This window comes from Carcharodon carcharias, chromosome 4 (genome assembly GCF_017639515.1).
Source record: "Carcharodon carcharias isolate sCarCar2 chromosome 4, sCarCar2.pri, whole genome shotgun sequence".
NCBI classification, from domain to species: Eukaryota; Metazoa; Chordata; class Chondrichthyes; order Lamniformes; family Lamnidae; genus Carcharodon; species Carcharodon carcharias.
The window spans coordinates 165,533,770-165,547,440 of NC_054470.1; the positions used below are offsets into that span (position 1 = coordinate 165,533,770).

The window sequence follows — 13,671 nt, forward strand, 5'->3', positions numbered from 1 at the left end:
TCCCCCACACCTTTCTCCCCAGTTGCCATATTCTCTCCTGCTACAACCTCCTCCCCACCCCCAACACCATCATAGTCTCCCTCCCAACTCCACCACCCCATCCCAGAACACCTTCCTCTCCCAATCAAGCCTACACTTTCCTCTCCACCCCCTTGATGATCATCCATAGCAGTCCATGGCCACAACACTGGTGTCCTGAAGCAGACCCTCAACGGTGACCTTCCACCTTCCGTGAGCTGCTTCATGGTGGAGCCATGTCCATGACAATCCATCCAGAATGCAATACACATTCCTCCAGGATCTGGTTGCTGTCGGGCTCCAGCATCTTCTGCTCCTTGGGTGTCCGCATGTGAGCGAGGCCTTGACGGTAAGTCCCAACTTCTGCACGTCATACTTGTCAAGGTGTGTTCTGCACTGGCATGTTTTCTTGCTGACATGGGGTGTAAATTTGATGTGGAGGGATGTTCTGGCGAGCAGGGCTTATAATTAGATGCAAATGTATTAAAATTAAGTTCCCGACCTGCGACGGTGGGAAACCTGGCTCGTATTGACAGGCGGAGCGGTCGATTGCAAACTGGTTTCATGATGGCATGAAATTGATTTTTGGCTGTCCCTCCATATTTTCCGCTCATGCCCGCCAGGGCATCCGATGCCACCAGGCAGAAAAAATTCTGCCCTAAGTCTCTTGTCCTCAGAATTCACATGTCCCTTTAATAGTTTCAAAATTCATTAATTCTATCCATTAAACATTTGCGTATTTTGTCTCCTCCCGGAATCTTTTTACAGTTATGGAAGGGTAAAAATAAAAGTAAGCTCATATCCCCATTGTACTCTCAGGCCCGTCTTTGCAAGTGATAGGGCCTAGAAACGTGCCTGTCTTTGAGCTGCAAGCTTCTTTGTGCAGTGTCCACTTTTGCAAAGCTGTTGATGAGCTTTTACTAGTTTTAAAAGCTAACAAGCATAGTTCCTCTGCTCAAAGGAAGACTGACAAAGCTCACACATAGTGATCACGTGGCTTAGGCACCGGATGGCAATCGGCCCCATGGAACAGCACCCCACAAAAAAGAGAAAAGAGTCTACGAGAAAAAGAAAGCAAGCAAAAGGAATCAATTAAAAATGTAAAGTAAAGGAAGCAACAATAGAAGTCATCATCTAACAACAGTGCAGTATGAACGTGTAGGCAAAGCTAAATAATTCATCAGCTCTGTGAGCCATATCATTTATTGATCCAGCACAGAAGCTAGGCTAAATATCAGACAAACGTGAGGAACTTTAATAATTCCTCACAGGTATTTTATTCTTGTTATATCCAGCTGGGTATTCTGAGAGAGAGTAGTTTTAACTTAATTAAGTGGGGAAATGACCTGATTGGATCAGACCCTCGTTTCACACCCTGCGCCCAATTTTTGCTTTTTATTTTACAAATTGCAAGTAAAATTGGGCAGGGTGTACAACAGGCAGATGATCAGATCCCTTCAGCTCTCCACCAGGCGGGTTAGGTTACTACTTGCCCCACATAGTCACGAGCTGCTCAGTATGTCACAAAATCCACAGTCCCAGTGGTAAACTGGGAGAATACCAGACAAGTTAGTTGGGAAAGGAAACACAAAAAAGAGAGACAACCGAAGGTGCGGTAAATGAAAATATACAGAATAGGCTGCAAAAGGAGCTAACAAAGAAAACTGTCAAATCAAAGATGTAACGGAAATAAGGAATAAAATTAGCAACTTCGCTGCAAATGACAGCAAAACAGAAACTGGACACTTAACATTAAAAACCAGATGTCCTTCCTCAATGTACGTATAAACATTATTTTCAATTGAACTTTTCCTTGGCAGGCTATAACAATATCATACCCTTACCTCCAAAAATGAAAAGCATGTAGTGGACTACATGGACTGCAAGGGCTTGTAGGAGTAGGGCTCAAGCTTCTTGGTGTCAGGCTGAAAGTTAAAATGCCACATCTAATCAGAAAACTGGCTGTTCTTTATATCATTCCACAGTGAATAGATGGAGAACGTAAAAAGCTGCAGCAATTGACAAACACTGTTAAAAATATATTTCCTACTGGAATTCAGCCATTATGTATCAGAAATTTGCCAGGAAGTGCTGTTGACAGATAAGATTAGAATGGTTATTCCATAGTGCCTCCTTCTTCGAAGGCATTTAAGGGTCATGTAAATGTTTCAGTTGATTTTCCTAAAACGTATGGCTATTATTAAATTTACTTCTCATAGGCTTCTTTTTCAAACATTTCACTTACGTTTTGTGCTTTAAAGTTGCACCTTGTTCAAATTCTAACCAATCTTAAGATTTATACTGCGTTGCTGAAAAGTTAAAGGCTTTTAATATGAAAAACACTAAATCAAACTGGCCAATGGCAGACATATTAGAAAAGTATGCAGAATTGTGGAATCTGATCTCAAAACACCAGTAAATAAAATGGAATCCTATATAATGACAGCATTTGACATTCTCAATTTCACCTTAAAATTAATTTCCCTCAAGGGAGTAAGTTTATCAAGAGGTATAGAGCTAAGTAAATTGAGTTGAGGTACAGTTCAGCCATGATTTAATTCAATGGTTCAAGGGGCTGGATGGCCTAATCCTCTTCCTATGTTCACCCGTACCTACAGCCAAAGTCATCCGTCACTACTCCCCAATGCCCACCACCAGCGTTACTACCTCTTGTGGTCCCTCCTCACACAAGATCTTGATCACTGATGCAACCATCTCTAACCATTTCTTCCTCTCGCCTATTCAGTCTCCTCAACCTCTAATAAAACTTTTGGGGAAAATGTTCTTCCACCCCAGGTCCTTACCTAAGCTACTCCAGGCCACAGGTTCTTCCTTTTAATTTTACACCCATCAATATACCTTTTCCATGGTTGATTGACTAGTTCCTCCCTCATCTGTTTTCAGAACTTTATTTCTCATGAAATCACTCACCCTCAAGGCTGTTTCCCAATAAGACCCTATTGTTGCTCCATCAACCTCCAGAACTTCAAATTTGAGTGCAGCAGGTACATGACCAGTGAAGTTATTTATCAAAAGAGCTGATTCAATCATGTTAAGCACTATTGTGTCTGACTCTCCTCAGCCTAATTCTCCTACCATTTCAGGAACATGGAGGCAAAGACACCCCCACTGTCTTTCTGCATGATGAGCTACTCCTGAACCTGTTTCTAACAGCATTGCCAACACTAAGTGTAGAAGGGTAATAAGTTTGCCTCGAAGAATAAAACCACCAGATTCAGCATCTCAGGACTTACGCCAAGGACTTTCAATCAAAGTGCTTTTTACTTTGCTAAACTCTAAAATGGAAAATTTCACATTTTCCCACATTATACTCTGTTTGCCAGATCTTTTCCCATTCACTCAACATATCTATATACCTTTGTAGCCTCCTTATGTCCTCTTCATAACATACAATGATAGGTAGGAAAGTATCATCAGAAAATTTAGCAACCATATCTTTGGTCCCTTCATCCAAGTCATTTATATAAATTGTAAAAAGTTGAGGCCCCAGTACTGATCTCCATAGATCAGTGACAAATCCTGGCAATACCACTTCCTTGGTGAATGTAATTTTCTTTAGTTCCTTGCTCCCTTCCATTTCCTGATTTAAAGCTATTTCTGGGATGTTACTTGTATCCTCTACAGTGAAGACCAATGCAAAATACCCGTTCAATTCATCTTCCAAGTCCTTATTTTCCATTATTAATTCCCCAGACTCACTTTCTATAGGACCAATGCTCACTTAGTTAACTCTTTTTTTTTTAAATATCTATAAAAACTCTTACTATCTGTCTTTATATTTCTAACTAGCTTTCTTTCATGCTCTAATTTTTTCCCTCTTAGTAATCTTGTAGTCCTTCTTTGCTGTTTTTTGTATACTGTCCAATCTTCTGACCTGCTGCCCTTCTTTACACAATTGTATGCTTTTTCTTTAAGTTTGAAACTATTGTTAACTTTTTTAATTAACCATGGATGGTGGGTTTCTAGCTACCTTTTACATTCTTTGCAGTTACACCTTCCAGAAGATTCAATTATTGCTCCTTGAACCACTGCCCAATCAACACTGACCTTTTATCTATGCCCCCTGGCCCAACACATCACCTTTCTCATTTTAAAAACTGGCATCACTGCTTCACCAAAAAGCCTACTCTTGTTTCATCTGTCCCCTTCAACCAGCAGCCAATCCCTGGTCCTGCTTTTCCTCTCAAGGTCCTCAAATATGTCTTTGCCTTTCTTTTGTCTTAGCCTTTCTATAGTCTTACCCTACCCTGTTTCTGCAACCTCTGCCAGCCTTATACATCTTCTTCCGCTCCCTTCAGCCCTCAAACTCTAAACCCCTCTTCCTCCCTTCATACTCGAATTCCATCACTAAAACCCCTTACATCTATTTACTCTTTAAAAACCTTTTCAAAACCTGCCCTTTCAACCAAACTTTCAGCCTTCTCTTGTAGCCCTCCCTATTTGGTTTGGTGTCCATTTCTTTACTCCTTCTCTCTATATATTTTTCTGCCCTCACCACCTGCCTTCCCTCCCCCCCGGACCATTTTCAGCACCTTGAAACATTTTCTACATTAGAAGTGGTAATATAGATGTAAATTGCTGATTTAATTTGTTACGTAGTCCTTACAGCCCACTTTAACTGTACAGATTGCAGAAAACCATACCAAAATACCAGTAAAACTCAGAATGTCATGTAATAGGAATGGAATTGAACTTATTCATCAAATCAATGGCTGAATTAGTATTATTGTGTAGCTATATGAAAATTTTCACACATAATTAAAGTGGAGTACCACATAACCATCTTAATAGGGGTGTAAAGCCATACACTAATATGCAATATATATGAAGAGTGGCTTAAATTAAAAAAGGGAAAAAATTAGCATGACAGTAAAAACAGTGCAGAGCCAAGCAAGATATAATACTGGTGATTTTCACAATAAATAAATATTCTCTATAGTTGTGACTTGCAGGAGAGATTAGAAAAAATGTATCATTGACATTCACTGGTTAGTGTCACAAGTCACATAAGAAGGAAGAAATTTCTACCCTTCCTATGAAGAAAGTTACTGGCTGCTACTGTAACCAGCTCATGTTACAGCTAAGACCCAGCGCGTTAGATGCTCAGAATTCTAATTATAAACAGGAGCACATGATAACTGGTTTGTATGGCAAACGGAGGGGAAATTTTTTCCATTCAATGGGTGGAGGGGTTGGAGGAGAGGAGAAGAATTTTTTTTCTTGTATGTGCTGTAACTCTTGCCTCATATTGCCTGTATATTTCTCTTAGCTTGTTTGCTTACAATTTAACTGATGGATTGATTATGGGATAAGAGGGCTGCCTGTGAGGAGAGATGAAGTAGAATGGGCTGTATTCTCCGGAGTTTAGAGAAATGAGATGTGATCTCACTGAAATATACAAGATGGAGAAAGGGCTTGAGGTGCCAAAAGGCCTTTCCCCTGGCTGGAGTGTCTAGAACTAGGAGCCATTGTCTCAGGCTAAATGGGCAGCTATTTAGGTCGGACATCTCAAAAAGAATCATGAATATTTGAAACTCTGTACCCCAGAGCGCTGTGGACGCTCAGTCAATGAGTATATTCAAGACTAAGATTGATATACTTTTAGGCAATAACATGTGTGTTTAAATCAAGCATTCTTGTTCATGTGATTTAAATTGTGCAAAATACGAACAAAAATAATGTGATGGGGCACTATGATCTTGTACAATGACATGGGAAGACATGATTCATGTTCACAATTCCTCACTGGCTTCCAATCTAGGCCACCACGCGCAAGGATCAAGTGAGGCATTCTCTGGAAAAAAATACAACCCACCCCAAGGTGCCTTTGTGCTCCTCCTATTGACAAACTGCATAGCACTAAAGGCAAATAGCTGGAAGTAGGTTGCATCTTGACACCACTCTCCAATGAAGAATGACAGAAAAATGTGCAGAACAGAAGAGATTTTAACAAGAACATATTAAATTTATATGTATTTTGTGGCATTTCTCAGGCAGTTGAATAATTGTACCATATAAATAACAAAATATAATTTTAATTGCATATCATCAAACTGACTTACTTCTGGGTTACAGAGTTTAACATTTAATCTAGCCATCTGTAAACTTAACAACAACCTTTCTGTTGCAGTTTTAAGATCCAAACAAAAACTTCCTGATTTGTCTTGATCTCTGTATTCATATTCAAAGCAATATTTGGTCCTTTATTTTATTTTAAATAAATACAAAAATGAACCTACAAAACTTTAAGAAAAATATTTTTTTTAAATGTTGGAACATCATTTGATGATTCTGATGGTTATTTTAAATCAGCAATTTAAATGCAATACGATACAGATAAAATGACTGCACAAATGGTAGATCGCCTTTCTTTGGGCGATAGAGTCATAGGCGTTGCATGGGTACAGATGCAATTAAGAACAGTGGGTAGTTGTTAAAATGTTTGCCTTTCCCATTTAAAAAAAAATAAACCTACCTTAAATTCTGAAAGAATGTTAGTTTCAAGAAGGGAATATGTTATCCTGTGATTATGCTTCGAATTACTTCTGAAAAACGAAAGGGACTAGTACTAAGTGAGTCATTTTTTTCTCTCACAAATCAGAATTGGATGTTTGTAACATTGGCACAATGTACAAGATGTATTGCAAAATAAAATTCTTTTAAACAATTGTGTTTCAGATTACTAATAATTAGATAATTATATCAATGTTGCTTAGTAGAACAGAACATGAACATTGCTGAAAAGAGCGACATGTTGCTGAACCTTTCATCATTAGGGCAAACGCAAGAAAGCCAAATTTCAGACAATCACCACAATTTATACCAGAAGAAAAGAGAGCCAATTGGTTAGTAAGCCAACTCTGATTGGCTGAGGTATTGTCATGGAGAGAGCAACTTTTCTCCTGTAGTATAAATTGAGACAGTTTGAAATTTGGCATTCTTGCATTTGTCCTGATGAATGCTAGACCAAAAGCTTCAGCAACATGTTTCTCTTTTCAACAAAATTATTAATGTCCTGATCAAACATATATTAAATAAGTAGGGAATGCTAAGGAAAGTAAATTAAGAGACAAGAAAATATGAAATAGAATAACACTAATATACCTGCATCATAAATGCTTAAAATTACATGTCATAATTTGGTATTTATTGCCATTGGTAGAAATGTATGTTTAATTAAGCAATCAATGCTGAAAATGCAGATCAATTAAAGTTGTAAAATTGAACTGCTATTGCACACATGTACCTGTGTATAAATGATTTTTTTTCATTTTGCTTAAAATTACTTAAGATCCCCTTCACTCCCATTTCCCCCCATCACCCCGAGGCCACACACTGCAAAAACCATAAACAACAACCTCCTGCTAGGTTCTTGCTTATCCTGCTGTAAAACCAGCAGCTGTAAAGTGTATTTTGGTTGATGTGCATCAGCAGAACGTGGAAGAAAATTCATATGCCGGCTAGAAATGCTACATATATGAAAGGATCATAAAATAGCGCAGATCAATCAATTCAATCGATAACATCCTTAGGCAATAATGTGCCATCTTGGAGAGTGGTCAATACATTGAAATAATGCAGGAAATTCCAAACAATTTAACGTACTGCCTTTATATTGTGCTGCAAACTAGTTAGCTACATATGTATAGCTCAAGATGTATTTGTGCAAAGCTTGCTTGCCACTGAATAAGAAACTAAAAAGTTAAAATATAAACATAATCAGTGTGCAAGAATACCAAAGAATCAAGTACTAAGATATCTTGTAATTTTAAAATACTTAAAATACCGGAAATTAATAACTTTCTGCCTATGTCATTATCTTTCCTACAATCTTGCCACTAATTGATCATTTCTCAGATGGCAGAATGAAATATTGCAGATTTTGGGGCCTCAATGGACACTGGAATAATATGACTCATCCTGGCCAACAGCCGGCATCCTCCATGGAAAATGGGATCATCTCACTGACCCACCTTGACCCAGTTTTATCTTCAAAAAATGGCCCACATTCTTATCAGCTCAATTTCCATACAGATATCTGACTTAAATATCAATTAATTATAAGAACTGAATCTGAGGCCCAGTACAAATGGCAAACAAACTGATTGAAAAAAACGTCCTTTACTTATGAAATTAATGTCCAAATGGAAATTTACAGTCAGGATATTAATTAGACAGCTCTCATGACACTGTGAGCTAGTAGACTGGCATGCTGCACCATATAGAGTTAGAAGATTGTCCTCCCCTATGTGCCGAGTTCCCATTTTAGCCAGGCTAAATAGGGCACTGCTTCCCCAGGGGTTCATAACAAAATCAATCCGAGGGCACATCAACCAAAGTACACTTCACAGCTGCTGGTTTTACAGCAGGGTAAGCAAGAATCTAGAAGTTGTTATCTACGGTTTTTGCAACATATGGCCTGGGGGTGGTGGGGGAAAATGGGGGTGAAGCAGACCCTAAGTCATTTTAAGCAAAATGAAAATAAATCATTTGTATACAAGTATGTGTGTGCAATAGCAGTTTAATCTTACAACTTAAAGTGATCTGCATTATCAACATTAATCGCTTAAGTAACCATAAGTTTATGCCAGTGGCAAAAAATACCAAATTATGACGTAATTTTAAGCATTTATGATGCAGGTATATTAGTGTTATTCTATTTCATATTTTCCTGGCTCTTAATTTCTATTTTTTGCTATGCATCGTCCATGGTCTGTTACTTCTGAGTGATTGAGACAACGTTTGATTGACATTGCATTTTATATTAGCAAATAACTGCAGGAGCTACAGCAGCATTCCATTTGATCATGGCATGAAGATACATTAATTTACCATATGCTGGCAAGATTTATTTTCCACCCCCAATAAGGATTCTTTTCCTCCTGATTCTCGTGTGCTGATTATGCGACTGCCTGTCATACAAGTCTGCAGAGCCGTGGCGTAAAGCAAATACAGTAATTATTCATAGCTGCAGTATGTACATACAAAACGTGCCTCCTGAAACCCCAGAGTAAAAATAAAGGAAATGTCAGCACGCAGGCTCAGAAATATCAACCGTAGAATCATCCCAAATCATTTATTAAATAGAGGAATACTTACTCCAAGGTCAAGCCTGGAATTCGGAGTCTTTCCCGTTGGGCTTTCATGGCTGCCGTTTGTTACCACACTCTATTGTAACCATGACAAAATCACTGCCAGCATCCTGGCGCTGACAGAGAGCCAAAATGAACCTCTCTAAAAGGAATGGACTAAATCCCTCTTGGGGAGGGGGGACTAGTTTTGGGTTCTTCCACCACCAGAAGCCACAAAAGCAATGTCAGCTGACCATATCACAACAAATACAAATCATTAGTACTGAAATTGTTTCAGCCAAACAGAAATAAAATTAGAAAATCACTAGTGTGTTCCACACAGTGACATCATCTGCTTTATTTTCTGTTTATTAATAATAGACGTGTCACTAATACCAGTCTATCGCTACACAAACACATACGCACTTAAACCAGCCACATTAAAAATCCTCTTCATTACAATGCAGTTTCAAAATGCCAACCAGAGCACTTGATACAGGCATTTTAAAATACACTTGCTTCTTTTATTCGATAAAACTGTTCAGTGTACAGGAATCAAGTTCAACTATGTTTTTTTTAAAAATCCTTTATGATCTTACAGTTTTTCTAAACTAAATTTAACAGATTGTCACTAACAAAGCACCAGCTTGTAAGCTGCTGCAGCAGTCACAAAGCACAAATTGATGAAATGTAATTATTTATTAAACAGGCCCTTAATCCTCTTAAAATCATTTCAGCTTTCACCATCATCATTCTTAGATTCATATGCCAGTCATCGAGAACTTCAAGTAGCCTTGGCTACTCAAACAGTATTAGAAATTCACTGGCTCGCACATAAATCTTTCTTTAAAATGGAGTATATGCATTAGCCAAACTGTTTCAGCACAGCTATAACATTGGCATTTAACCAACAATGTTGGAAATTGCACAGGTTTATGCTCTCCACAAAAAACATGGGACAAATCCAACATGGCCAACTACCACCACATCATCCTACTCACAACCATCAGCAAAGTGAAGGAAGGGACTGTTGCCAGTGTTCAGTTGGGTTCCACAAGGACTACCTGGTTCTAGACCTCATTGCAGCCTTGGACCAAATATGGACATAACAAATGAATTCTGAAGGTGCAGTGAGAGTCATTGATGTTGACATTAAGTCTGAATTTGAGCAACTATGGTGGTAAGGAACTCTTAAAAAAACTTGAAGTCAATGGGAATCAGGAGGAAGTCTCTCCACTGACTGGAGTCATGCCTAGCAGACGAACATATTAGGAGCAGGACTAGGTCACTCGGCCCCTCTAGCCTGCTCCACCATTCAATAAGATCATGGCTGATCTGACTGTAACCTCAATTCCACATACCTGCCTACTCTCAATAACCTTTCACCCCCTTGTTTATCAAGAATCCATCTACCTCTGCCTTAAAAAAATTCAAAGATTCTGCTTCCACTTCCTTTTGAGGCAGAAACTCTCCCTCTCAGTAGAAAAAAATTCTTATCTGTCTTAAATGAGCGACTCCTTATTTTTAAACAGTGACCCCCTTAGCCTAGATTCTCCCATAAGCGGAAACATCTTCTCCACATCCACTCTGTCAAGACCCCTCAGGATTTTAAAGGTTTCAATCATGTCGCCTCTTACTCTTCTAAACTCCAGTCGATACACGCCTAAACTGTCCAACCTTTCCTCATAAGACAACCTACCCAATCCTGATATTAGTCTAGTAAGCCTTCGCTGAACTGCTTCAAACACATTTACATCCTTCCTTAAATAAGGAGACCAAAACTGTACACAGTACTCCAGATGTGGTCTTACCAGTGCCCTGTATGACTGAAACATAATCTCCCTACTTTTGTAACCAATTTCCCTTGCAATAAATGATAACATTCTATTAGCTTTCCTAATTAGTTGCTGTACCTGCATACTAGCGTTTTGTAATTCATCCACTAGGACACTCAGATCCCTCTAAATCTCAGAGCTCTGCAACCTCACACCGTTTAGATAACATGCTTTTTTTTCCATTCTTCCTCCCAAAATGCACAATTTCACACATTATACTCCATTTGCCAGATCTTTGTCCACTCACTTAACTTATCTATGTCACTTTGTAGTCTCCTTATCGCCTCTTCACAACTTACTTTCCTACCTATCTTAATGTTGTCAGCAAATTTAGCATCCATACCCGCAGTCTCTTCATCCAAGTCATTTATATAAATTGCTAAAAGTTAAAGCCCTATCACTGATCCCTGTGGCACACCACTTGTTACATCCTGCCAACCAGGAAAAGACCCATTTATGGCTACCCTCCATTACCTGTTAGCTAGCCAATCTTCTATCCATGCTGATAATGTTACACCATATTTTATTTTCCACAATGACTTTTGATGCAGCACCTTATCAAATGCCTTCAGGAAATCTAAGTCCAGTACATCCATCAGTTCCCCTTTATCCATAGCACATGTGAATCCTTCAAAGAATCCCAATAAATTCGTTAAACATGATTTCCCTTTCACAAAACCATGTTGACTCTGCCTGATTATCTTGAATTTTTTGAAGTGCCCTGCTCTAAATCCTTATTAATAGCTTCTAACATTTTCCCTATGACAGATGTTAAGCTAACTGGTTGCAATTTCCTGCTTTCTGTCTCCCCTGGTTGAATACAGGAGATACATGTGCAATTTTCCAAACCATTGGCGCCTTCCCCAAATCCAGAGAGTTTTAGAAAATTAAAACCGAAAGCATCAACAATTTCACTGGCCACTTCTTTCAAGACCGTTGGATGAAATCCATCAGGACCCGGGGTTTGTCAACCCACAGCTCCAGCAATTTGCTCAATACCATTTCTCTGGCAATCATAATTTTCCTGAGTTCCTCCCTTCCTTCCATTTCCTGATTTACACCTATTTCTGGGATGTTTTTATATCCACGATAGTGCAGAACAATGAAAAATACCTGTTCAATTCGTCTGCCATCTCCTTGCTTTCCATTATTAATTCCCCAGGCTCACTTTCTATAGGCCCAACTCTTTTTTTTTTAACTCTTTTCTTATTTATCTATCTAAAGAAACTCTTACTATCCATCTTTATATTTCCAGGTAGCTTTCTCTTGTATCTAATTTTTCCCCTCCTTATTAATGTTTTTGTCATTCTTTGATGTTCCTTATGTTCTGTCCAATCTGCTGACCTGTCACATGTCTTTGCACAATTATATGCTTTTCTTTAAGCTTGACACCGTCTTTAACTTTTGTTTACTTAACCACGGATCATGGTTCCCCTTGGAAGTTTTCTTTCTCATTGGAATGTAACTTTTCTGTGTATTCTGAAATCTCCCTTTAAAAGTCTGCCACTGCGTCTCTATGGACTATCCCTTAACTTCTTGCCAGGTCACTTTAGCTAGTTCTGCTTTCACGCCCTCATAATTGTCCTTATTTAAGTTTAATGTACTAATCTCGGACTCACTCTTCTCTCCCTCAAACTGAACATAAAATTCAATCATATTATGATCGCTGCCACCTAGGGGTACCTTCACTATGACGCTATCAAAGGATGATGGTTGTGGTTGTTGAAACTAATCATCTTGGCCTCAGGGAATCACTGCCGGAGTTCCTCAGGGCATATTCTTGGTCCAGCTACTTCATCAATAAACCTGCCTCCCATCCCCTGATCATAAGGTCAAAAATAGGGCTGTACACTGACGAGTGTTCAGCTCTATTCGCAACTCCTCGTATAATGAAAAAGTCCATGCTGGCACACAGCAAGACTTGGACAACATCCAGAGGAGTAGGCTGATTAAGTGGCAAGTAACAAATGCCATCAACAACAGGAAAATGTCTATCTATCTCACCATGACATTCAATGGTAATACTATCACTGAGTCTCCCACCATCAACATCCTTGGGTTACTATTGAACAGAAACTCTGCTGGGGCCGCTCGTAAATGCTGTGGTTATTAGAGCAAGTCAGAAACTAGGTATTCTGCAGCAATTGGCTCACTTCCTGATGCCCCAAACCAATTCCTCCATCTAGAAAGGCACAAGTTAGGATTGTGGGTACACTCTCCCCCATTTGCAAGGAAGATTGCATGCTGAAACAACACTCAAGAACCTTGACACCATTCGTGTCAAAGCAATACATTTGATGCCCATGTATAGGGTCATGGTTGTGATGCCTTTGTTCCACCTTTGTCATGTCTGCAGTGTGCACTATCAACAGGATGTGTTGCAGTGAGTCTCCAAGGTTTCCTCTCCAACCTGTCACCTCCAATGGAAGGCAATGGAAAACCACCCCTGACAAAAACTCATAAGAAAGCAACTCAGGATGAAGTATCAGCAGGCAATGAGTCAACACACATGACTGTTGCCTCCAGCATCTAAAAAGACACGGGGAGCAGATGCATGGGAACAACAACCTTTTCACGCACCCCTCTCTAAGTCGCACACCATCCTGACTCAGGCGTGCATCACTGCTCCATAGCTAAAATATTGGGAATCTAATCTGCCAAATCCAGCAGCATTAAAAGGGAATTTGGTAAGAGCTGAAGGTAAAATGGAGATGCCTCATTTTCAC

The 13,671-nt window shown here is 39.2% G+C and overlaps 1 protein-coding gene across 5 annotated transcripts in view; it reads right to left on the minus strand.

Moving 5' to 3' along the window:
• mast4 (microtubule associated serine/threonine kinase family member 4) overlaps positions 1–13,671 on the minus strand; it is a 528,952-nt gene that overhangs the window by 246,487 nt on the left and 268,794 nt on the right. The window contains exon 6 of one of the 5 annotated variants that reach the window (XM_041186024.1): positions 1,863–1,943. The exons of the other annotated variants lie outside the window; for them this stretch is intronic. Within the exon in view, the coding sequence (XP_041041958.1) occupies positions 1,863–1,943 (81 nt within the window). The remainder of the gene's footprint in view (positions 1–1,862; positions 1,944–13,671) is intronic. 5 annotated transcript variants of the gene reach the window in all.